Genomic DNA, 26664 nt, shown 5'->3' on the forward strand with positions numbered 1-26664 from the left:
CTTCCCCAAAATGCTGGAGAGTAACTTCAAATTTTAACCTCTTTCTACACTGACTTTTCTTGATTGAGGTGTTTTACTATAGTAATAGCCATGAAGTGAGGATACTGTGATTTTTTTGTTGTTGTTTTAGGTTTTTGTTTGTTTGTTTGTTTTTGTGGAGTTGTTAAATAAATGAGGCATTTTTTCTTTTGATATTTCTATTCTCTTCTCAGACTCAAAACTGTAAAATTTGTAACTCAATTGACTTAATTCTAAATAAAGACCTGTTTCAGACTCTACTAGGCACTGTAAAGTATTGCTAATGATTCTTTACAGTTTGGGGCTTTATATTAATTTTAAGTGTGTTGTTTTAGAGTGTAGAGTTATTCACTTATAATCTATAGCATTCGCTTAAATGCTTTCACTGGTCTCTCAGATAAAAATTCAAATAGAGGTTTAAAAATAAATTCACATAATCATGTATATGGATTCCCTATTACATCAACTCAGACTAATTAATAGCATAGCTGGTCACTCAAGTCTAGATAATTAAACTGAAATTGAGATGTGAGGAAATTTACACAGAAAATTTGAAGTGATAGTAACACATACAGAGTGAATTTCTGTTGAAATATGAAACAGGATTTCTCTTTTTGAGGGAAAGATTTGTTTCCCTGTTCTGAATCCTCAGTAAAAGCAGTAATGACTTTGTTGAAAGAGATGCATAGTTATCTCTTCTCATTGAATCATGTTTTCTTTTTGTTTTATGATTTGTTTTCTGATATGTAGTTACTCATTATTAAAATACTGATATAAAAAATGTGTAGTATTTTACATATGATTAAATCCCTTCACAGATGTGGCATACTTCCATTCAAGATCCCTTGCAAGTTGAAGAATGTGGGAAAGATAAGGAATTGACATTTTATTAATTAAAACATACAATTTATATGAAAAATCATATAAAATACTAGCATATTAGCTTCAATTTGAAGCAAAGCTAGTTTAGAAATATGTAAAGTTTAAATATACTAATCATTTGCTTTTGATGCTTGAACTTTCATTCCTATGGTGCAGAATTATTAAGAAAATAAGGTATTTAGTGTCATAAATAGGAGTTCAAAACAAGAATTCTGCTCAATATATATTAAAATTTGAGAAACATTTAGGTAGTTGAATGTTTATGGCAAGATGAATTTTTCATATTTTTGTATCTTAGAACACACATTATATATTTATCAGAAAACTATATATGTGGCTTATATATAGAGTAGATTTTATGCTAAACATATATGTAGGCATAAATGCATATGCTATATACAAATATTATTGAATCACTGAAAGGATCAGTTAATTTAATTATGAGGAAATAAAACAACTCTGTATACTTGTTTATCTGGGTGATACTATATTTTGGATCTACTGACATATACATTTCTACCACTGGGTAAAAATCTGAATCCCAATGATCAACATTTACTTACCTAAAATCCATTTTTCTTCTGTATATTTCCTCTGACTCCATCTTCTTTTTAAGTATACTCTCAATGACTAATTTGACACGTTACTGGACACATTTTCCTTTAATGGTATGATGACTACTTACTACAGGCCTGAAGTGGCCATGAGTATAAATTATTTTACGAATTGAATTAATCAAAAGTTAAACTTGTTAAGAGATAAAACATTTGGATGGTTCTCAAGCAAACAAATAAGCAATCAGGCCTGAATAAACTCTAGCCTCTTGAAATTCAGTGAAATTAAAATCAAATCATGCGTAGATGGTTGCACTTTCAGGAAACTAATTATTTTATATATTATAAAGTTTAATAGAAAAATTTATCCTTGATAGATTTATATTATTAAATACTTTTTAAATTGGTTTAAAACTGGACATTATATTATGAAGTTTTGCTTGTGATTGAATCCTCAGACATAATGCTTGTGATTTATAATCAACTTGATTCTTGTGATATTGGAGAAGGTATTAATTACTATGGATAGTACTGTAAGGATAATCATTTTTTTAGTTTTTTAGTTTAGAATTTAGATGCTTATTTTACAAAGCCATTGATTTTTTAATTTTTTTTAAATTTGGAAACAATCTTATTTTACATATAAATCCCTGTTTCTTCTCCCTCTCATCCTTCTATGCTTCTCACTGACCTCCTCCATCCTACCTTCCATCCACTCCCCAGGGAGGGTGAGGCCTTCCATGGGGAAATAAAATAAAGTTGTTAAAATGATGTTATAGAAAATACACATTTAATTTAAAGCTAGTCTAATTTTTATATGAATTTACTTATCCTATATCCTGAAATAAACTTTAAAAGAATTGTATGTACTGAAATAATATCAATGATACTTTTGAACTTGCTTGCTAGACTAACTAAATTAATGAACAATAATGTTTTACTATGTACCTGAATTATAATTTCATAAGAAATACTTTTTATTTTACTAATGTTACTCTTATAGGTAAATACATGAAAGTAAAAGTGGTTAACATCAGTAATTGAACAGAAAAAAACTTTTATACTCTGTTAACTCTGAGAGTAACAGTATGACCTTAAAACAAAGTTATGATTAAAAATGAAATTCATTTTCCTCAGAACTACTAAGAAATTGACAGAAGGCTAAAAGTGCAAAGGGAAAACAAGAGAATTAGAGAGATTTGCATATTAGGGAGGAAAGGGAAAATAAAGAAGGGGAAGGACAGATTTCTTTGAGGAAAATTAGAGTAGATTGTTGATGCTGCCTTAACAGCAACAAAGAAGCAACAGCAATCAAGTGCTGTCATGTTCAAAAATCTGTACAATGACTGCATACTCAACAGAATTCTCTTTTAAGAGGAACACGATGAAATAACTGCAGGTCAACAGTAGCAACCATGCTCAGTGCTGGCAGAGGATTTACATAGAAAATTAATTCCTAAGAAACCCAGGTTAATAAGCATGTCATTGGACAGTGGTGGTGCATGCCTTTAATCCCAGCACTCAGGAGGCTGAGGCAGGTGGATCTCTGTGAGTTCGAGACTAGCTTGGTCTACAAGAACTAGTTAAAGGACGGCCTCCAAAGCTACAGAGAAACCTTGTCTCAAAAAACAAAACAAAACAAAAAAAGAAGCATATGTCATAAAGAATTAATGTTTGTGGGATCTGTAACACTACTGAGTATGTATAGAGACTGAGTGATAATAACAACATCTGGGAAAAGTTTCTGTTTTGGGATTTAGTAACTGTGGGAGAATGTGATAACTCACTAAAACAGGGGTTGGAACCTAGGAAGATATGGAGATTTGATATGGCACAGAAGAAAAAGAAAAACTTTATTTAACATTAGCTTATTTACATGTTCATTTGCTTATATTAAATTGTTCCTTTTATGTTCACTTGTTTACTTTTTGTTTAAGCCCAGCAAGCCTGACTCTGGATCTTCTTCAGAGACAAATTTCCAAGAAAGCTACAGAAAAGAGTAACCAGTCTGGGGCAGAGCAATACTAGAGACAATTACCTGCAGGTCTCAGCTGGAGTGTTAGCATCAACTTTGATTTACAAAAGAAAGCCATACTGTCTTACTGCCAAGAGTAGCTACTTTAGTGCTGCAAGTCACCATGAGAAGCAAGATACTGTCTAAATGCAAACTTCCCTAGAGGTTCTCAGCCTCTGTATATCCTCACTCCTGGATGCTAGAGACACATAACCATATTTAGCAATAGTAGCTATAGACTTAGGAACCCAACCTGACCAGAAAAGAGATCATTACCACACAACCCAGGCAGACATGATGAATCTTATTGCTGAAAACAAGAGATTTCAAACAGTGTGGATTTCATTTTATAGCACATACAGTTTGAGGTTATAAATAAAGACAGTTGGTGAAGTAGAGTTTCTTAAAATTTCAGTTTGCCTCTTAAATTTTCATCTGTTCCATTGACAATAGTATGTAAGTATAATAAAAAAAAATCACCTTTTTTTTTTTTTTTCAAAAAGAAAGAGAAATAGAATATACAACTAAATACCATGGCTGCAATGTTTAAACTTGTCTGTCTCCTAGACAGGATGTACACTCAACTAAGAGACATTTTCTAGGTGAGTCTGTAGAGTACTTCCATATATGGCTGACTGAAGTTAGAAGATCCTCTCACACAGTGAATGGAGCCTTCTAATTGCAGGTCCACATAAAAGGACCATCCATTTTTGTTCGTAATTTTCATCATATCTACATCTCCATCTCCCACTCAACTCCTCCCATCCCTTCCAAATTCATGACCTCTTCCATCTCTCCCAAATTCATGACCTCTTTTGGATCCTTCTTAGAAATAAGCACACATACATATAAATATACTTGCTTAATCTGTTTATTATTGCCCAGATATGCTGCTGTTGCTGGTGTCAGTGTACATATAAACTTTGGGTACTCTTTAAGCAAAGGCTAAAGAGGTAGGTCCGAGGTTTGGGTTGCCTTTTATTAATATCAAAATTCATGTACAATGATTACAAGACAGAATGAGGAACCCAGGTATCATCCCCTGCTGTGCTGTGCCCTCTGGGGTACTCTTACTCTCTGCAATGGCCATAATATCATTCTTAAAGGGCTATTGGGAAGCTCCAAAGAGAGAGCACTCAACCCCTCCCCCCCAATCAGGTCACCTATGTCCAGAGAAGACCATACCAATGGGCCAAGCTTTCCAATAAATTGACTATTTGACTGAACTCCCACAAGAGGCCTCTGCTCTCCATTATATTACACAGTGTAAAAACATTATTCTTCTAAGTGAAATGACAAAATGTGTCAAGTATACAAATTACAGGCCTTTCTGTTTGCACATTACTTTTTGCTGATGGTTTGTATATCCCATGATGAGGGTATGGTTTTTGATCATTTCAATATTCTCATTAATCATGGATTATTGACCAATTATATTCTTTCAGCAAGTGAATAATTCAGTAAATGGAACAATGGATGGTATATGATTTATTAAATGAAGTAACTTAGTGAAAAAATAATAATTTTTCTAAGGAAAAAATAATCACACTTTCTTTCTCAGCTTCATTTGAATCACTGACTGTTGCTGTTCCTGTTGCCCTGTGCTGATATTAGACTCAAGGATGACCAGTTTCACATTGTATTCTGAAGATCAGCTCCTCCTAGTAATCCTTTAGCTTTTCACCCCAAATTGAAATGCCTGAGTATGGCATGAACAATAAAAACTCAGAGACAGATATTGTGGTTCAAGCTGATGATTCAGAAAAGCAAAGCAGCTAGCCACAAGCTCTTACCTCTACCTCATACTGGAGCAGAGCAGAGGAGGGGGGGAATTAAGAGGAATGGAATATCCTGTCTCCCTGAATCCTCATCATAGATGGAGACTAATTGCCTGAGACTGAATGCTGAATACTGAATGCTCTGTTCCTATCTTATATACCTCTCTAGTGCAAAGATTTAAGGTGTGAGCTATTTCTATTTTAGACTGATTCACTCTCATGTAGGCCAGGGTGGCCTTGAACTCACACATCTGCCTCTGTTTCCTGAGTTCTGAGGTTGAAGGTGTGGCCACCACTGCCTGTCCTCTATATCTAACTAGTGTGCTTTGGCGTTTGTTTGTGTGTGTGTGTGTGTGTGTGTGTGTGTGTGTGTGTGTGTGTGCGTGTGTGTGTGTTTGTATGTGTGTGTGGATAGCTAGTGATTTAGCTCTAAAGTTTGATGTAAAGACAATCTAGATCATAAACAAAACATGACCACAGCTGAAATCTGCAGCTTCATAGATTTACTATCTACATAATTTTAATCTTATTCAACATTTAGACAACCCTTGTTAGACTATGTAGGCTGTATTGTGTATGCTATACCTGCAAATCATTTTCTCTTCATAATGTTTCTCTAGAGAAACACAATGAATACAATTTTTGAGCAATTTTGTTTGAACACAGACTTATACTTTCTTATTACTTAATCACAAGTTTAGAATCAGAAGAACAAACTTCTGTGTTGAAACAGGTCACTCATGAGTTGTCTTCACATACAGAAGGTATGTTATAATGAAATGTGATAATATATGAAAATTTAGAATTTTTTTTTGGAGCCTGTCCTAGAACTAGCTTGTATACCAAGCTGGCCTCAAACTCACAGAGATCTGCCTGCCTCTGCCTCCCGAGTTCTGGGATTAAATGCATGTGCCACCAATGGCCAGTGAAAATTTAGATCTTTTTTTTCTTTTCTCTTTTTTTCTTTTTATTTTACATATTGATCCCTGTTCCCTCTCCCTCCTTCCCCTCTCATGCCCCGAACCACCCTCCCCTCCCAACTCCCCACTCCACATGTAGGGTGATTCCTTCCAGGATGGGTTATCTAAATCTGTCAAGTCGTTTGGAGTAGTGACTAGGCCTTCACTCCTGCCCCTAAGTTAAGGGAGTATCCCTCCATGGGGAATGTACTCCCAAAGTCTGTTTGTGAGCCAGGGATACATCCAGGTTCCACTGTCCGAGATCTATTATTAGACTGCTCATACCTTCTAACTGAGACCCATGTTCAGGGGTCTGAGTCAGTTCCATGTTGGATTCCCAGCTATTGGTCTGGGGGGCCCATTAGCTCCTCCTTGTTCAGGTCAGCTGTCTCTGTGGGTTTCTGCAGCCTTGTCTTGTACTCCCTCTCTGCATCTGGATTCCAGTTCAGCTCATTGTTCTGTTGTGGGTGTCTGATTCTGTTTCCATCAGCTATTAGATGAGGGCTTTATCATGGTGGATAAGTTAGTCATCAATATCATTATCAAGGAAGCACATTTATGGTAGCCTTTTCATAGTTGCTCAAATTGTTAGTTGGGGTAGGTCTTGTAGGTCTCTGGATATTTCTCTAGAGTCAGTTTTCTTTTCAAACCTATAATGGCTCCTTCTTATATGGTCCCTTTCTCTCTCTCCTTATATATTACTCCCCGACTCAATCTTCCTAGTCCTAAGTGCTTTCCTATCCTCCCCTTCTCTTTCTCCTAGCTCCCTCTCCACTCACTGTCACCCTCCACTCCAAATATGCTCAGGAGATCTTGTCCCTTTCTCTTCTGTGAGATACCTTATGTGAATCTCTTAGAATCCTTCTTTTATCCTAATTTCTCTACCAGTGTGAATTATAGGCTGGTGATCCTTTTCTCTATGTCTAAAATCCATATATGAGTGAGAACATACCATGTTCCTCTTTTTGTGACTAGGTTACCTCATTCAGAATGGTTTCTTCAAGTTCCATCCATTTGCCTGTGAATATTAAGATTCCATTTTTTGTTTGTTTTGTTTTCTCACAGAGTAGTACTCCATTGTGTAAATGTGCCACATCTTCTTTATCAATTCTTTAGTTGAGAGGAATCTAGGGTCCTTCCAGGTTCTTGCTATTACAAATAATGCTGCTACAAACATAGTTGAACAGATATCTTTGTTACATGGATGTGTATCATTTGGGTAATGCCTAAGAGTGGGATTGCCTGGTCCTGTGGTAGACTGATTCCCATTTTCCTGAGGAACCGCCATAGTGATCTCCAAAATGGCTGTACACGTTTGTATTCCCACCAGCAGTAGAGAAGTGTTTCCCTTTCTCCACATCCTCTCCAGCATAAGTTTTCATGGTGTTTCTAATTTTAGTCATTCTGGCCAGAGTAAGATGGTATCTCATAGTTGTTTTGATTTGCATTTTCCTGATAGCTAGGCATGTTGAGCACTTTCTTAAGTGTCTTTCAGAGTTTTTGATTTCCTCTATTGAGTTTTCTCTATTCAGTTCTGTACCCAATTTTTAGTAGGGTTATTTGGTGTTTTGTTGACTAGTTTCTTGAGTTTTTTGTATATTTTGGAGATCAACCCTTTGTCAGATGTGAAGATTTTTTCCCAGTCTGTGAGCTGCCATTTGGTTTTGTCTGCTGTGTCCTTTGCATTACAGAAGCTTCTAAGTTTGAGGAGATCCCATTTATTAATTGTCTGTCTCACTGTCTGTGCTGCTGGAGCTATGTTCAAGAAGAGGTCTCCTGTAACAATTTGTTCAAGGGTACCTCCCACTTTCTCTTCTAAGAGCTTCAGTGTGGCTGGATTCATGTTCAGGTCTTTGATCTATTTGGACTTGAGTTTTGTGCATGGTGATAGACATGGTCTAACTGCAGTTTTCTACACACCATCATCCAGTTGTGCCAGCACCATTTGTTGAAGATGGTTTCCTCTTCCCATTGTATACTTTTAGCTCTTTTATCAAAAATTAGGTGTTAGTAGGTGTGAAAATTTAGATCTTATGAAGTAAAATTCAATTGTAAACCTCAGGAAAAAAGTGACTTAACAAAGAAAACTTGAAACATCATTCTTATGGAGTGGTCTCCACTATTTTACTTTTAGAATGCATTATATATTAGAAATTACAATCACTTTCAATGCTAAGGGTGGCTCTTTGCCACCCAGTTTTACCTGTTATATCATGCACTGCATTTACTTTTCACTTTCTATATATTTTACTTCCATGTTTATGTTCTATTCAGTACTATTTATGAGAACAACTGAGAAATAAATCATGTAGCTTTGTGCATTTAATCAGCAACAATGTGACTGACATGAAATACTGATGTTGACTGAGGTTGATTTAATTAAGGAGAGGAATGAGTGCTTAGAAACTTAGAGAAAGTACTGCTGTGTAATTAGGATTTAGATTAGTGAAAAGTAAGAGATGCTATGAAAAGCAGTACATTAAATAAAATGTCAATAATTTTGTTAAAATGAATATAATTACTGAATGCTTTTATAATAATTTAGAAATATATATTTTTAAATTTCAATAGTTGCTGATTGCATTTGCTATTAATTTGCTTCTGTTGTCTACTTTTGAGACAGTCTCCTCATAATGTAACACAAGCTGACCTGAAACTCAGAACAGCAGAACTATCTTCATGTCTCATTAGCAGTGTTAGGAATATAATAATGGACACTGTATCCTTCTGTAATAAATTTTCTGATGACAGAAAAAATAGCTATTGCATCTACTTCTCTTCATCTTTAACTCACTATACATTAGCAATCATTTCTCAATTACTATGCTGTTCTAAGTACTAAGAAATAATGATAATTCATGGAATCATCTGCCATGTCCCACCTGAATTTGGCTTCCAGAACCCTAGCTAGTAGTAATGAACAAATAAAGAAAAGACAATCATGTAAAACATTTAAATGAGCTAGTTCCTGTAGGGTTGTCTAACCATGACAGCCCAGGATTTTACCTATTAGGTAAAGCACATGGCAGGAATTAGCTAGTCTCAGTAGGAAGTCTCTGTAGCAGTAAATAAACATCCAGGTGTAAGTAATTGTAGTTGTTAGTCTCTTCACTCTGTGATCAGTCATTCATCAGCATTATTACTTGAACTCCCATGGAAATCTGTCATCAATTTTGAGACTGGCCATATAGGTAATAGTTTTACCAATTTAAAATTTTAAAATAGGCCATTGGTCTCAGAGTTGTTGACAGGCCCTGTGTTAAATTACACACTTGTAGACATGTGAACTCACTACCTGAGTTTCCTCAATTCCCTAGAGAGGACAAATACCATATCCACAAAATTGTGGTCTAAAGAGCTGGGGCAGATGAAATTACAAACTGGTCATACAGTTTCACATGATGGTCTGTCTTAAGATATAATGAGGATAAGTGCACAAGTTTTTAGAGATGTATTGGTCAATTGGGATGGTATGTATATTTTTTCTATATAATTTATTTAAACAAATTAAAATCAGATAAGCATATCAGAAATATAACAAACCTATTGAACTCACCAAAATCAAATTATTGATAAGTGGACACTACTCAGTAGGTCACAGTCCTTGGAAATAATTGCAGTGTTCATTTATAACTGTCCCTATAAAACCTGTGACTTGAAGGCCAACTTTGGTGAAACAGGAAAGACTACATGTGAAATAATGTAATTATGGCAGAATGATGGAGTAGGCAAACAGAGGAAAAGGTTAAGTGGATATAAAAAGGAAAGAAGAGGTGGAAGAGAAAGAAGAGGGGAAGACAGTGGAAGATGAGAATATGGGGAGCAGGAGATGGTAATAGGGATTAAATTCATACTCAAAGGATAGATACCTTTGGGCTGAGTGGGTTCTGGCGAGAGTTTGACATTTCCATGTTATAAAGAGCAAATATAATGTATTTAGATGCAGTTTGGCTGTTCAGTGCCAAAAAAAGGTAATCAGGCTGCATATGGTGGAAACAGTAGTATGGGAGAATGTAGGAAGGAAAAAGAGGAGTACAGGAAAAATATTGGAGAAACAATAACAGAGAAAGCCTGAAAGATTTAGCTATGTTCCTAGAGACAAAGATGTGTAGAATACAGTGATATTGAACCACTTCCAAACCCAGTCTATTCTGTGAAATGCAAATAAAAGAGAAATTATTTTAAGAACCTACATTTTAGACCATTATTCTATCTATAATTTGGTATATGTAAGTACCTTGATAATGCATTTATTTATGTTTTGTTTTCATTAGTATTCTTAGGCATATTTGTTTATAAGCCATAAACAAGTTTGAATGTCTAGAATAATACTAAAATGTATATAAGCATAATAGTAAAGTGTTAAAATTAATCATGAGTTATATAATAAACCCATTGCATGTAGAAAATAATCAGTAGGATAATTTTGCTCAAAATTATTACTATATAATTATACTGAATATTTTCTAGTATTTAGAGAAATAAGATTGAAAAAATATGCATATATATATACACATATATGAATGATCAATAATTTTTATACCATTCCTTGTGTGTATATTATAAAACTTATATCATGTTTAAAGTTGTAACAATGATGTATTTAGTCACATATAGTGACTTTCTGTTCTGATATTCATGGTCTTCACCTTTATTCATATCACTTAAACAAATTATCAAAAGTATATTGTATAATTTTCACTTATTCAATAATTGTTATGGCTTTACTTCCAGGTTGCTTAACATTGTAGTGAGATATTCACTTTGTCTAACTCTGTGGCACTGACCATGCACATTGGGGGTTGGAGCCAGGGGAGGAAGTGACCTGGAATTATGTATGAGGAGCAGCCTGGGATTGCTCTCTTGCTGGTGGGATGCTGAGAGGAGAGCTTCTGATGGAACCTATTGGTGTTCATCTGTCTAGGTTGTTATTTCTCCCTGAATAAACATCTGTTCAGCCTATTTGTTTATTCTGATTTTTATTACACCACTATATCTGGTGTCAGAAGTGGGATCAGGATTTTCACTGGACCTGGGTTTCACCCAGGGGGCAGACACCATTCCCTTCTGCCACCATCCTTGAACAGGCGTTTGCCTTGCCTAACCAGTCAGACATACCGCAGCTTGTGAGACATTTGTGTCTGCCCCACAACTCCTTTTTATCCACCATGACGCTGAGACCACTGCTCATCTCCTGCCCATTCCTTCAGACTGCATTACCACAGATCCCTGCGGTGCCAGCTTTCTCTTGTGTTCCCATGCAAGGCCTGGACTCTGGGCCTGCCCTCTTTGTCCATTCCTGTGGTCCAGCAGTGCCAGTTAGAGGTAGCACCTGTTAGCCCTCTGATCCCAGCAATTTGCACAAGTCTTGTTTCACTCCTTCATTTAACAAATTTTTGCTTGCCTTAGTTTATTAAAAGCTATTCCATGGGTACAGTGATCAGAAGGATCATCTTTTGCTGGACACTATTTGATGGTTCACTTCCCTATAGAACCGGGATCGGAAGGATCCTCTACTGCCAGACAATATTTGGTGGTACACATCCAGGCATAACTACCACAAGTTGAGATCTACAACTAAAAGCATCAAAGTTCCAGGACAGCAGAATTACACCTAAGGTAATTGTAACATCATTTGCTGATATAATTAAGCTGATATAATATCTGAGATCAATTGTTCCATACCTATGGCAGATAATTTTACAATGCAGGACTTTAGGAATTATTTTACTTCATATATAGAAGGAATGTTAGCAGAAGAAAATTATGACTGGACAAATATATACATTTTTTTGTAATAGCAATGGGTTTCATCATTAATATGATTCTTAAAGAAATGGTTTGTGATTAGAGCAACATTAAGGAACTTGTACAAACCAAAGAAGACTTAGAAACAAAGATTCAAAATATTGAAGATGGCTATAGAGATCTGACAGGTAGAATACAAAACATGGAACATAAAAATGACTAAGTAGAAAACAGAATTTGTTCCATGTTTGATGCCTTAATAGCCAAGACAGAAACAATACAATGCATTAACACGCTAGCAGAAACAGCTCGTTCCTGGTTGGAGGAAGCTACTAATAAGGTTAAAAACTGGAACAACAGATAGTAAGACTAGCAGATAGAATCTCTTCCATGTCTGAGGATAATGGCAAGCTAGATGATAGAACATTTTTTTCTGGAAGGCAGTTTACATGTCATTCAGATAATATCTAAGGATGAGAATATTATAAACATGTACTCATTAGTAGTTGGAGAAAAATAGACTGGCTGATGCAATGAAGGCTCTAGAAAGCTATATGACTCAAGAAATTCAGACATTCAAAGAAGCAATGGAGAATAGATTTCAGGCCTTAGAAGACCTTCAATCTGATACATCAGAAGAAGAACTACAGGTAACAGGGATTGAAAAAGACTTAAAATTTTCCACATCATTTAGGGTCAGGGGAGCTTTACCTGTATCTATTAATGAAAAACCAGCAATGAAAAAACACCCAAAAGGAGTCATTGCTTATCAGTGGGAACCAATACATATGAAAGATTTAAAAGGTATAAAGGAAGCAGTTGTCTCTTATGGCAGGCATGCAGCATATGTGAAACAATTAATATAATTATGGGCAAGGAATAACAAGGTAACCCCTAATGATTGGGATTAATTAATTTCATATGCCCTTAAAAACTCCTCTCAATTACAATGGAGGGTTTTATGGAGAGAGGAAGCAAAAACTCTTGAACTTTAGGACTTAAAGAACTATTATAAAGCTCCTCAAGATAAAATTCTTGGTGAGGGTCTTCATGCTGACCCAGAAACAAAAGCTGCCTATGCAGTACAGCAGCTTTGAATGCTTGGGATAAGGTTCATGAACTAGGGCAGAGGATAGAATTCTATACCAAGAGAAGGCAAGGACTGAGAGAACATTTTAGTGTGTATCTAGAAAGATTTTCTAGAGCAGTATAATTAGAGGTAGCAGACATAGATTCTAAGTTAATACTCATAGAATAATTAGCTTATGAGAATGCAAATGCACAATGCAAACAGGTGCTTTGGCCTTTAAAAATTCGATCAGCACCACTGGATGAATGTGTTTTATATATAGCCAACATTGAGTATAATGACAATAACAATGAAGCTTGGGTAGGAGAAGCCATATCTAAAAGTCTGAGAAGACATCAAGATAACAGAGGACAATTTGGTAACATAGAAGCTTGGGTAGGAGAAGCCATCTCCAAAGGTTTGAAAATATATCAAAATGTCAGATGTTTTAACTCTAGTTAAAAGTTAAAAACTCTAAAAAGAAATTGTAGGCAAAGCATCGCTAGAAATAACACTCCCAGGAATGTATCGAACAGAAGGCATCATCCTTCTGGGTTATGTAGAAAGTAAGACAAAGGCTGACACTGGACTAATAATGAGTGTAGGTCGACCAGAGAAAAGCAAGGAAACCTTTTAAAATTGGGAAGCTCATTGGGGGGGCCTCTCAAAGACCCCCACGACAAAGGTGGTTTGAAAATTCCCAGTTACTATGGAGGACAATCTCCCACAGGACAATTAGAAAATCCAGTGCCTATTGTAAAAACTCATACTACCCTGGATGATAAACTAGTGATGGAAGTTTTATCAAACGTATATTTGGGCAAACCTCTATAAACAATCAAAGGCCTAGATTGATAGTTAAGATGAATAGTAGACTCTTTGAAGGTATAGTTGACATGGGCTGATGTAACTATCATAACTAATAAATCTTGGCCTCGAATATGGCCCCTGCATGAGATAAATGTTCAGTTCTTAGGGATTGAAAACCTGTCTCAAGTAAAACAGAGCACGAGATGGATTGAATGTGTAGGACCAGAAGGACAGAGAGGAAGGTTGAGACTGCATGTGGCTGATATATTGGTAAATTTATGGGGTCTTCATCTATTACAGAAATGGAATATACAGATTAACATTGCTCCAGTATTAGATAGGAACCATAAACAACCTCATGATTGTGGAAAAAATATATAAAGTACTATACAAGACAGACACCAAATATCCAGGCTGTACAAAAACAGATTACAAGTGCAAAACAAACAGAAGAACCAAAAGCTCTACCCTTAGAATGGCAAACAGATAAACCTGTCTGGGTAGGACCTCTATGAATTTAGAAGCTTTAGAAAACCTGGTTCAGGAACAACTAAATGCTGGACTTATCGAGGAATATACAGCCCTTGGAATTCATATATATATATATATATATATATATATATATATATATATATTTTTTTTTTTTTTTTAAATAAAAATCTAGTAAATGGAGAATGCTTACAGTACTGAGAGCCATCAATAAAGTTATCTAGCAAATGGGCTCTCTACAGCCTGGAATGCCCTTGCTTTCTTTGATACCTAAAGAATGGCCTATTATAGTTATTGATTTAAAGGATTTCTACTTGACTATACACGTACAAGATCAAGACAAAGAGAAATTTGCCTTCACAGTACCTAATTACAATAATTCTCAACCAGTGAAGAGATATCAATGGAATGTTTTGCCACAGGGGATACTAAATAGCCCCATCCTGTGCCAATATTTTGTACAAAAACCGCTGGAAATAATTTGTAAACAGTTTCCAAAATCCATAATCTATCATTACATTGATGACATATTGTTAGCTGACTCTAAACGGGAAATATTAGAAAAATGTTTGAGAAAGTAAAGGAAGTTTTACCTCACCGGGGATTACAAATTACACCTTAAAAAATACAAAAAGGAGATTATATAAACTACTTAGGATATAAAATAAGTCTATAGAAAATTAGACCAAAAAAGTACAGATCAGGAGAGACATTTAATGATCTTCAGTAATTACTAGGAGAGATTTCTCAACTGCAAACCATTATTGGAGTAGGAGCACATGATTTGAAAAACTTGAAAATGTTCATAAAAGGGAACAAGGACTTTATAGTCCATGAATACTAACAGCTGAAGCTGAAAATGAATTAGAATGGATAGAAAAAAAGATACTAGATGCACATGTGGACTGTGTGGATCTAAACCTAGACTGTATTGTGGTTATATTATCATCTAGAGAATATCCTTCAGGGATTTTGATGTAGAGAGAAGATATCACATTAGAATGGATATTTCTACCACATAAACTGAATAAAAAACTAAAAGGATATATAGAAAAGATCTCTGACTTGATTACAAAAGGTAAATTAAGACTTCGTCAGCTAAAAAGAAGGCACCCAGCAGAAATCATGGTACCTTTAACTAATGAGGAAATTTCCTCCTTATGGAAAGATAATGAATATTGGCAGAGAGCATGCAATAATTTTTTTGTGAATGATTAACAACATTTGTCCTAAAACTGAAAGAATCAAATTCATAAAGAAAATAATTTGGATCCTTCCACGCATTTTAAGAAAAACACCTATTTCTGGAGTTGATACATTCTACATGGACACAAACAAACCAGGTAAGGCAGGATATAAGTCAGGAAAAATAAGTAAAGTGGTTCAAAGCCCTTACAATTCTGTACAAAAGACAGAATTGTATGCCATTCTCATGGTACTTACTGATTTTACAGAACCCCTCAATATAGTTACTGACTCTCAATATGCAGAGAGAATAGTCTTGCACATTGACATTGCAGAATTTATTCCTTAGGATACAGAATTAACTTCATTGTTTATACAGTTACAAGACAGTATCAGAAAGAGGACTCATCCTATATATATATAAAACACACATCAGATCCCATACGGGTCTGCCAGGCCCTCTAGCACAAGGCAATGATGAAATTGATCGGTTATTAATAGGATGTGTTCTAGAAGCCTTGGAGTTTCATAAGAAACACCATTTGAACAACAAAGGTTTAAAAAATATTTTCCTATCACTTGGCAACAAGCCAAGGAATTAGGAAGGAAATGTCCTACTTGCTCATTCTATAACCAAACTCCTTTACCACCAGGAAATAACCTTAAAGGTATATATATAGGAATGAAATAAGGCAAATGAATGTGTTTTATTTTGCAGAATTTGGACAATTAAAATACATCACACTATATACACATTTTCAGGGTTTCAACCCACTGCTCTGAGGTCTGCAAAGGCTGATACTGTTATCACACACCTATTAGAGGTAATGGCCAATATGGGCATAGCTCCACAAAGAAAAACTGACAATGCTCCAGCATATGTCTCCAGCAAATTGAAACAGTTTTTTGAGTATTATACCATAAAGCACATAACTTTTATACCACACAATCCTACAGGACAAGCAGTAGTTGAGAGATCCAATCGTACTTTCAAAGAAATGCTCCATAAACAAGCAGGAGGAACCAAGACACCCAAACATAGAATGCATAATGCTTTATTAACATTAAAGTTCCTTAATGCTAATGAAAAAGGAAAAACAGCTGCAGAAACACATTGGACAATAGAAAAAAACTTTTGAACTAAATCAACTAGTATACTTCAAGGATGTATTGACCTCAGAATGGAAACCAGGATGTGTGTTATGTTGGGGTAGGGGTTTTGCATTTGTATCTACAGAAGAAAAGCTATGGATAACATCTACGTTAAGGAAGATCCGAGTTGAACAAGAGAAACATCTTAATGAAGAGAAATGACAAGTCATCCAACAAATTGGGTCCCATGAGATGTGTGGAGATCTCTCAAAGGTAGAAGAAGTGTTCTGTTGTTGTCCTTACAGGAAAACAGAGAACACCTATCTTCAAACAGCCAAAAGACACTGAACATGTAGGTACCTACAGAAGAGAAGATAGCTCTCCAGAAGCAATCAATTAATGAAGAGTAATCTGTTTTATCGTAAAAATATTTAATTCTAGTAAACTATTTCTATACAGAAATCTATTGGTCTTTACTATCTAGTATTCCTGCAGTCCCAATTCATATAAACCAATGCTAGTTTTGGAGGTGGATTTGACTTTTTTTCTCTAAATTCAAGAATGTTGTTAAGATTAAATTCACAGTTTCTGCTTTATATCAAGAAGCCAATTGGTGTAAGGCAGAAGAAAACAAAATCTGGGAACTCATTTCTTATATGCAACTTTTCTCTGACATCCTAATTTTCTCATATTCATTTTAATTCTTATTGTCTCATTTCCCTATATGCATACCTAAACCTTGAAAATTTTACTGTTATATTGATTTTAAATTTTCCACAAGGAATAATAACAATTCAAAAACAGCAATTTTTGAACTTTCTGGAAAGAAAATGGGACCCCACTTCAACATTTCCACTTGACTCAACCTGTTGCATCTGGACTACAGACATCACCTTAAAACTGGTTTGAGACTGTGTCACATGAGACAACTCATGACTAGCTAGCTATAATGGTGAACTTACACCCTGAGCAGAATTTCAAATAGAACTCCAGTCAAGCATTTCCTGCCACACTGTGACTAGCTACATATCTCACAGCCAGTCCTGTCCAGAAATTTGGTTGCTAAAAATTTTCTTCCTACAGGATCCCATGGAGCAATTATCACCCTATTTCAGCAGGAAGTAATCTTAAGAAAACAAAGCCCCCTTTCCCTACTCTTGGAATTTAGGGATAACATTCATCTTCTTAGGGTTGGTTTTAGTTTTTTAGGGTTAGGTATGGAAGGTGATGCTTAGACGCTGGTATCTCTTTTAGACAGGAATAGGGTATTGTTGGGAAAGGTATGGTTTAGAATGGATATAGGTAAAATTAAGTTTATATTCCCTTCCCAGAAGAATTGAATATTATATTTTGACACATTGTGTAAACTCTTTCCTCTTATGATGTTTTATGCACAGATTATCTTCACCCATGTTTCCTATACCTAGGGGATTAGTCAGACATAGATGCTTAATCTTCACGTACTTCATAGACCTGCAGAACATGGCATTTAAATGTTCTAATATTAGTACTCTGTTACATGAGACACTGTTGCTCCTGAGAGCACCATGAACTTTCCAGAAAATATGTTGGACACTGTTGTTGCTCCTTCTGGAGTCTGTCCTGGCTTCAGCTAATGGCCTCTTGGGCAAAGAATTGTCCACACCTTGACCACTGATTTGGACATGAGGTCCTATGTGCTTGCAGGAGACAAACAGAAAACTATTGGACCTTGCCAAGTCAGGGTAAGAGGGCCTTTCTAGCTCCCTGCTTTTGTTGTGGTCTGTCAGATACTCTAGGCCTTAGCCAAAACTGGGTGTACCAACATTGCTGTGAAACCTTGGGTGACTGTCCAGGTAGCATGATGTTTCTGTCCTTGTTACACCTTTTGGAAGTTGCCCATCCTCACTTCCTGTCTACCCTAGTATTGTTATTTTCCTTCTCAGGTCTTGATGAGGTTGAAGATTTAACTATCACAACTATTATTCTCTTTTCCTAGTTAGATATATTAGGTACTAGACTAAAGCTTTCCAGCTTAGGAAAACTCTATTGTAAACTCCATTATGCCTTCACCCTAGGACTTAAGTTGTTTATTCTCGAGTTTCCTTTTCTTAAAGCACACTTGTTATTCACTGTTTACAAGCCTGAACCTTTTCTTTAGACTAAAAGGGGAATTGTAGTGAGAAATATCTTTGTCTGCTTCTGTGGCACTGACCACGCCCATTGGGGGTGAAGCCAGGGGTGGAAGTGACCTGTGGAACTAGGTCTGAGGAGGAGCCCAGGAACCCTTTCTTGCTAGTGGGACGCAAAGAGTAGAGCATCCGGTGGAATCTACTGGTATCATCTGTCTAGGTTGTAAGTTATTTCTCCCTGAACAAACATCTGTTGAGCCGCAAAGAGTAGAGCATCCGGTGGAATCTACTGGTATCATCTGTCTAGGTTGTAAGTTATTTCTCCCTGAATAAACATCTGTTGAGCCTATATGTTTATCCTGATCATTATTACACTTAAAAGAAGATAAAAAGAAGGTGTTAATATAATTAAAATACAATCTACCAACTGTAAATATAGATTTATAAAACACATTTAAGAAATAATTTTCAAAATATATCAGAAGTCTCATTCACTTAAAGTTGTGAGCAAAATTCTGTAATTTTTGTTGACAGAATTCCACCTAGTAAATAGCTTTCTGAACTAATACCTGTGGACAGTTTGGTGACAAGAAAAGATGAAGAGATCTCAAGAGCTCCAGTGAGAAATGCATAGGAAGAATGCAATCACTTTTACATCACAAGCTACTCTGTATACTACTACTATATTGTGGAGTAGGTAATATTATCTTTCTCACCACAGAATTTGAAATACAGAACCTGGACTTCAGAATAAACCACCAATGTTTGTTAAAAATATTCTAATGAAATTGCTTTTTCAATTATAATATACTAAATATGTGTTGGAATAGGGCAAAGATTCATATAAAAACTCTTAAGAGCTGGGAGATATGACTCAGAAATTACAAGCAAATATCGTTCTTACAAAGACTAGACTTTTTTTTTCCAGTTACACAATTCCTTAACTCTGGCTACAGTGGTTGGTCTTTTCTTCTGGCCACTAGGTACTCTACTCATGTGCACAAACTCACCCACACACAAATACCTCAAATCATTTCTTTAAGTTACATTATTCTATACAATTCAATAATTTTAAGAAGTGAACTAAAGAAGTGCTGGAGAGATGGACTAATCATTAAGAGCACTCCCTGCTTTTGCATTGGAACTCAGTTTGGTTCTAAGCATCCATACCAAGTGACTTACACTTGCCCATATTTGGCAATCTGTTTGCATAAGAGTCAAACCCTCTTCTGAAATCAGCGGGCACCTGCACTTGTTTCATGAAGACAAGGATACATAGATACATAACCATAAATATAAAATAAATTAATAAAAAATGAACCCAAATGAGCTTTTTAAAATATAGAGACAACTTATTTTTATTATTATTTAAAGAAAGATAAGACCAGAAATATTATGTTATCATCGAAAACCCATTTACAGTTTATTATAACTGTGTTTCATTACAATGAAATTCCAGTTCATCATTGACACTTTTTAGCAGTTTTCAATGTGATTATAAATTTCATTAATTTGCTGGTGTCAGGTATGTAATGAGTCATGGTTAATTGAATTATCAATGTTATAAATCAAATAAGAAAAATGAGGCATTTTGCACTCATGACTACTTTACTTTTATGCAATACAAAGATTAGCTGCAAAATTTATTTGTTTTTCAATTTCTCATATGTCAAACAAGTAATTATCACAATTTAATATATACAATTTTAAGAAATTCATAATTTAAGCTATGGCTTTCTCTATCACTTTTCTTTCTGTACTCTTTTTTTGATATTGTTGATATTATGTTGCTAGGTGTGTTATGATACCATATTTTACATTTTGGAATCATTTTTAAACTAACTTTGAAAGAGTATGTGTTGTTTCTTCTAACCTTAAAATTATAATTTGTGGTGAGGGAGAAATGATTCCGTGGTTAATAGCACTGGCTGATGATCTTCCTGACGACCTGAGAATCTTAGTTCAATTCCCAGTAACCACATGGTGGCTCACAACCATCTAAAATAGGACCTGATGCCCTCTTCTGGTATGCAGGCATACATTCAGATAGCTTACACATAAAACATAAATAAATACATTAATTAAAAAGCCAAGTATAATGTGTGTATGTGTGTATAGGTTGTGTTGCAATGCATACGAAGGTCACACGTCAATTTGTACGCTGAGTTTTCTCCTTCTACCATCCAGATTCTGGGACTCTAATTAAGCTTCCCAGGCTGGGTTATAGTTCCTTTACTCACAGAGTCATCTCGCTGGCACAAGTAGACTATGGATATTCTTGAACTATTTATAGTTTCTTGTAGTTTTAGTTCCTTTAAAAACTGATAATTGCCACTGGTAATTGTATTAATAATAGTAAATACACTGTGCCTAATTCATCACTTTCCCAACTACAACTTTGAGTGTTTTTTTGGTCCAAAAAATTCAGAGTAAACACAGAATTTTCTCTTCATATCCATCACATATATCAGTCTTTCAATTTATCACAATTTGTACAAACATATACATATATAAACATATGTATATATATATTTACATTTGAATTTTTACATATATGCATGTATTATGTTTGTGTATAGATATAAATTTTTTACTATTTTACAAGCTATTTTTCTAATGTCTCTCAGTTTGCTTTTGATGTAGTCATGTGATTAAAACACATGCTGTTTCTCAGTTGTCTCTATGAATGTTCAGTGCTTCCCATTCTTAGCTATTGTTCATAAGTCAGGCACGAAGTGAAACTCACCCTACAACTGTCTTCATACATAAGCAATGACCTTAACTGTAGTCAGAATTATAATTGATATATATTGCTTTGCTATTTTATAAATCATCTTATAAGGTGTCACTTTGCTAAAGTATAATGCATATGAATGTGAACCAATATGTAACAGGTTTGAAGATTACTGTATTCAGAATTGTAGATAATGAAAACACTCTGTTCTTTTTTTGCTGTGGAATTTTGAGATAAGAGTCCTTTTTAAGGAGCAGAGATAAAAGGAGAAAGCAAGAAATAATTCAAATGCAGAAAGCAATGCACTTCTCTGCAGCAGTTCTCAATAGTGTTATATATAGAAATCAGATCAGTCATTGTTTTCGAGCCTGCTAAATAAAACTGGACTGCTGGAATGGCATACCACTTGACCTCTCAGGGCCACCACAGCAGTATTTAAACTGCTGCAAAAGGAGCACTCTTGTAAGTGTCTCCTGTTTACATGCCAGATTCCCCTGCTAGTTCACACAATGTTCAAAAGGCAGAAGTCCCTGGAACGTAAGAGAGAATTATTTCAGGGACTTCCACAGTACACAATGAAGAATAATACAAGAAATTTCCACTCTTTGTCACAACTTGTCCTCTCAGCAGGCCCGCTAAAAACAACTCGAGCAGCCAAACTTTCAAAAACAACTCACTTTGAGATTGAAATACTGGATGCTCATACAAGAAAACAGATATGTATTGTGGACAAGGTAAGCTTTATTTATCTTTTAAAATGTTTCTTACAAGGCATGGAATTACTAAATTCTCATTTAGCTGAGAGAACTTTGATAAATTCATTTATAATTTTTAACTTATTATTTAGTGAACAAGAAGAAGCATTATTTACTGTCAGAGCAAGAACCATTTGCTGCATTTTTATATGTACTTCAAATTAATTCTTTTAATTAATATTTTTACTTTACTTCCTGTTGTCTTGTCTCATAAGTCAGGAATAAAACATTTAGAATGACACACAGATGGCATAAAGGATTTTCTCTCATTGCTTTTATAGCAATAAAATGTACACCATTTCAGTGTTGGTAAAAAACAAAAAACAAAATACAAAAAATTATATTTCCAAAAGTTAAAAAGTATTTAGCATGTATCTAAAAGGCAGACATTTTACTATATTGTTTTGAGTTGTTTACTTTTCTAAAAATTTAACCTTTTTAAGGCACAGTCTTGGAATTTTTGAAGAGTATAGCTGATTTAACCTACCATCTCTGCATCTGCACACACACGTTTAAAAATGAATGGTGAAATCTGAGTGTCTTAGATTAGAAAATTGTATGTCAGCATAGGAATTCCATGTCATTTTGTTTCTCTCAATTTAAGGTGGTAACTTTAATTTATTCCAAGAGTGATGTTTTCAATAAAATTATTTTGTTCTATAGAAATCCAAATGTTTGTTGTTAGTCTAAACAAATATGCAATCAGTTATTCCATTTGAATACGTTGCAGGTAAATGGCTACATAAACACTGTTTGGTGCTCTTGATAACTGTCTAAAACACTATATAGTTTCAAACATAGTAACTGTAATATTTTGTCTACACTTACTAGTTGAACAAAATGATTTACGTTTAGGTATAAAATAAATTTTAAAATGCTACATTTTAATTCAGGTCACAAGTGACACTGAGGATATTCCAATAATCTATTTGTATATAATTACAAATCCTATATATCTATATCTCTGTGATAGGATTTATCACAGAGATATAGAATATATGAATTATTTTGTTTGCCTTTTGAAACAATGGTTTCAAGGATTAGAAACTTTAAGCCTTTCAGAGACAGTTGATGTTTGCAATATTTCACCATCGAAATGTCTGAATTTGTAAAAAAGTGCAGAAGAGAGAATAAAGCAATGAATGAGAAAGAAGGGAATAAGTTAAGGATTTATACATTAAAATAAAAAGATGTTAAATGCTTGCAAATTATTGCTTTCATGCCTAATATTTTTCTATATTTCTTGGTTGTGAGCCTAGCCTTTAACAGCTGAGCCATCTCTCCAGTTCCCTAATATTTTCTTTTAGGAAATGAGGACAAATTTCACTTGCATAATGCTAAATTGAAAAAAAGAAAGCCACTCTCTTAAGAATTTCAAACTTCAAATGTAAAAATACTGGAATTGTCTCTGCTGTAGTAAAATTTAATATAAACAACTATACTAGTATGGGGTTGATTTTTGGATTACTCAACATGCTGATAGGATTTTCTGCCTTCTTCACCCATTGTCTCACTGTTCTTTTTCCTCCTCATGTGTTCCTCACAGAACACAGTACCTGTGTCAGCCACCTACTACAAGCTGCCACCACCCACCCTCAACTCGCAAAATTTGACATATTAAATTAAATCTCTGGCTTTACATTAAGAAGTTTCTTTTTGTTTATTTGTTTATTCTTTTACTTAATATTTTGGTGAATATTCCTTAATGATGAAGTTGCCTGAGAAAAAGGAGATGTGGATAATGTGCAATTTTGATCATTCTTTAAAAATTTCTAGTGGTTTGAAATTTTATATAACAAGGATTAATTTAGTGAATTTTATTTACACTTATTGCATTTCTCATGAAATTTATGAGGAAAATATGAAGTGTTCCATTTCTCTTATTACTTTTTTCAAGTGTTCATTATGTCACCCCCAAGTGCTCTTCCCCACTTATTTGATTCAAGCTATTTCATCTGGGTCTTTATCTTCTTCAGTTCTCAGAACTGGAATTTGCTGAATCACCAATGTCACAGTGGTAAAGACTGCAGTATCCCAAGCCCCACTCACTACCATACTGTCACAGTGGGTTTGTAGCATGTTCTGACATTATCAGTTAGAAATCTTCTCAAGACGCTTGTGTTGAATTACAAAATCAATTTATTCATATTATATCTTTGGCTGTTTCTTTTTAATTCACCTGACTTATTAGGTATTTATGATCAAATCTATCATCTGTCTGTTTATCATCATGGCCATCTCCATCATCTTCTATCTGCATCTTTTATAGGCATGCCTAATTTAGTATATTGAAGCTGATAATGTATAGGACTACTCAGGATAGTGCATTAAACATAATATATACTAAGTTCTTTTTAAATATACTCATGATTTGGGGATACAATCTCTGTACATACAAACTCAAAAAGCCTAATAAATTCAATTTTATTTATATTTATGATTTGACATTACTTTTGATATCTTTAGTTTAATATTAGTACTTTTAAATGCCACAAGTGAACTCTATGCTATCTCCCACAAATTAGCTTCCATAGAGATCTCCAAGTTTGTAAGTGGAAACTACCCTTCAAATAACTTTCCAGATACTCATGGGAGTCATGACTCATCTCCTAATCTTATTTTCCACACACAATCCATCTTCTTGACAATACCTTCAAAGTATATCCAGGCTCTGACAAATCCCTGCCACTTCTACTGGGAGCACTCTTACATATTCACCCTGGGTTGTCATTATCACCTACAGTGTATTCCCTACATGGCAACCAGAGCTAGCTGTTAACTTGTGTCAGATAATACACTCCACCTGGCAACTGGGCTTTGCCTTCTTTTGGTGTCACATTTTCCCACAGGCTGTTTCTGACTGTTGAACCTTCAATGCATGCTAGCATGCTTTCTTCCCCCACTTTTTCTATATCTGTTACTATATAACACTCTTTTTTTTTCTTTTCTTGTATTATTAGGTATCATTATAGTATGTGGGATTCACAAACCCAGCGGTTTTACAGATTCTTTCACTTAAGCATCTTCTGCATTTAAATAAACATTTGGCACTGTTTTACCAAATATGTGTTTGGTAAATGACACCTGTTTATACTGAAAGCATAGATATTGCTATCCTGTCCTGAAGTGATACTTGAAAATTGGAGTGACATACCAACTTCCTGTTTTCTAAATCAAGCTGTAAGTAAAGGAAATATAAATCTTCTCCCACATGAAGACATTGTTTCACATCATTCCATTAAATGAAGAATTTCTTCTTATTTTTCCAATAGATGGTTTTACATATAATTTATAATTTAATTAGTGTATAATTAATCAATAGACAATCCTGATGGCAAAGGCTTATTGATTTAATGAGAGATTTTTGTTTTAAATTTAAATTAGCAACAGGCTTGTTTTACATGTCAATCACAGCTAATCCCTCTTCTTGTGTCCCCCTTCCAATCCACATCCCATTTCCTTTCTGCTACCCAGAGAGGGTGAGGCCTTCTGTGGGGAATCTTCAAAGTCTGTCATAGTCATATCATTTGGAGAAAGGCCTAGGTTCTCCCCTTTGTGTCTAGGCTGAGAGAGTATCCCTCTATGTAGTATGAGCTCCCCAAGTCCATTAGCATACTAGGGACTAATACTGATCCACTACAAGAGGCTCCACAGACTGCCCAGTCCTCCTAACTGACACCCACATTCAGGGTGTCTGGGTCAATCCTATGCTGTTTTCCCAGCTATCAGACTGGGGTGCATGAGCTTCCCCTTGCTCAGTTCATCTGTTTCTGTGGGTTTCTTGTGCCTAGGCTTGACCCCTTTGCTCATCACTCCTCCCTCTCTGCAACTGGATTCCAGGAGTTCTGCTCAGTGTTTAGCTATGGGTGTCTGCTTCTGTTTTCATCAGCTACTGTATGAAGGGTCTAGGATGGCATTTACAATCCCCCAAGCCAGAAAAGCCAGGAAATAAGGAGGACCCTAAAAGAAACATACATGGTCTCCCAGAGAAAGGAAAAGGGACAAGATCTGCACAGCAAATTGGGAGCATGGGTGTAGTGGAGAGGGAGTTAAGAGAAAGAGAAAGGGAGAAGAGGAGGGGAGAGGTAGGCATGTGGGAGTAGGAATATTTAGCCAGGAAAAAATAGAGGAGAGCAAGAAAAGAGATACCATAATATAGGGAGCCATTATAGTCTGGAAAATGCCCAGAGATCTACAAAGATGACCCCAACTAAAATTATTTATTATTATTATTATTATCATTATCATTATTATTATTATTGTATTTCACAATACTGCCACTAAAAGGTTGTTGTTTATTTTCTTCCACCTTTCATCACCACCCCCAGGCTCCTCCCTGTTTGTCCCACTTCTTGTCATTTTTGCTTTATTATGAATCCCCTTCCCTCCATTTTCTCTGTTATAGAATGATAAAACTAGTAGCTTATGAGTATTTAGGTTAGATATGTAAGAACATTATTGGTCAA

At 35.1% G+C, this 26664-nt stretch overlaps 1 protein-coding gene across 1 annotated transcript in view; it reads left to right on the forward strand.

The window, feature by feature from the left end:
• Positions 1 to 21929: 21929 nt before the first annotated feature.
• The window catches only part of Tecrl (trans-2,3-enoyl-CoA reductase like), a 68794-nt gene continuing 64059 nt past the window's right edge, over positions 21930 to 26664 (forward strand). Inside the window, exon 1 of the mRNA XM_051198226.1 lies at positions 21930 to 22177. Within this exon, the coding sequence (XP_051054183.1) occupies positions 21953 to 22177 (225 nt within the window). The 5' untranslated portion in view covers positions 21930 to 21952. The remainder of the gene's footprint in view (positions 22178 to 26664) is intronic.

This window comes from Phodopus roborovskii, unplaced genomic scaffold, assembly GCF_943737965.1.
Source record: "Phodopus roborovskii unplaced genomic scaffold, PHOROB, whole genome shotgun sequence".
In the NCBI taxonomy this organism is placed as follows: Eukaryota; Metazoa; Chordata; class Mammalia; order Rodentia; family Cricetidae; genus Phodopus; species Phodopus roborovskii.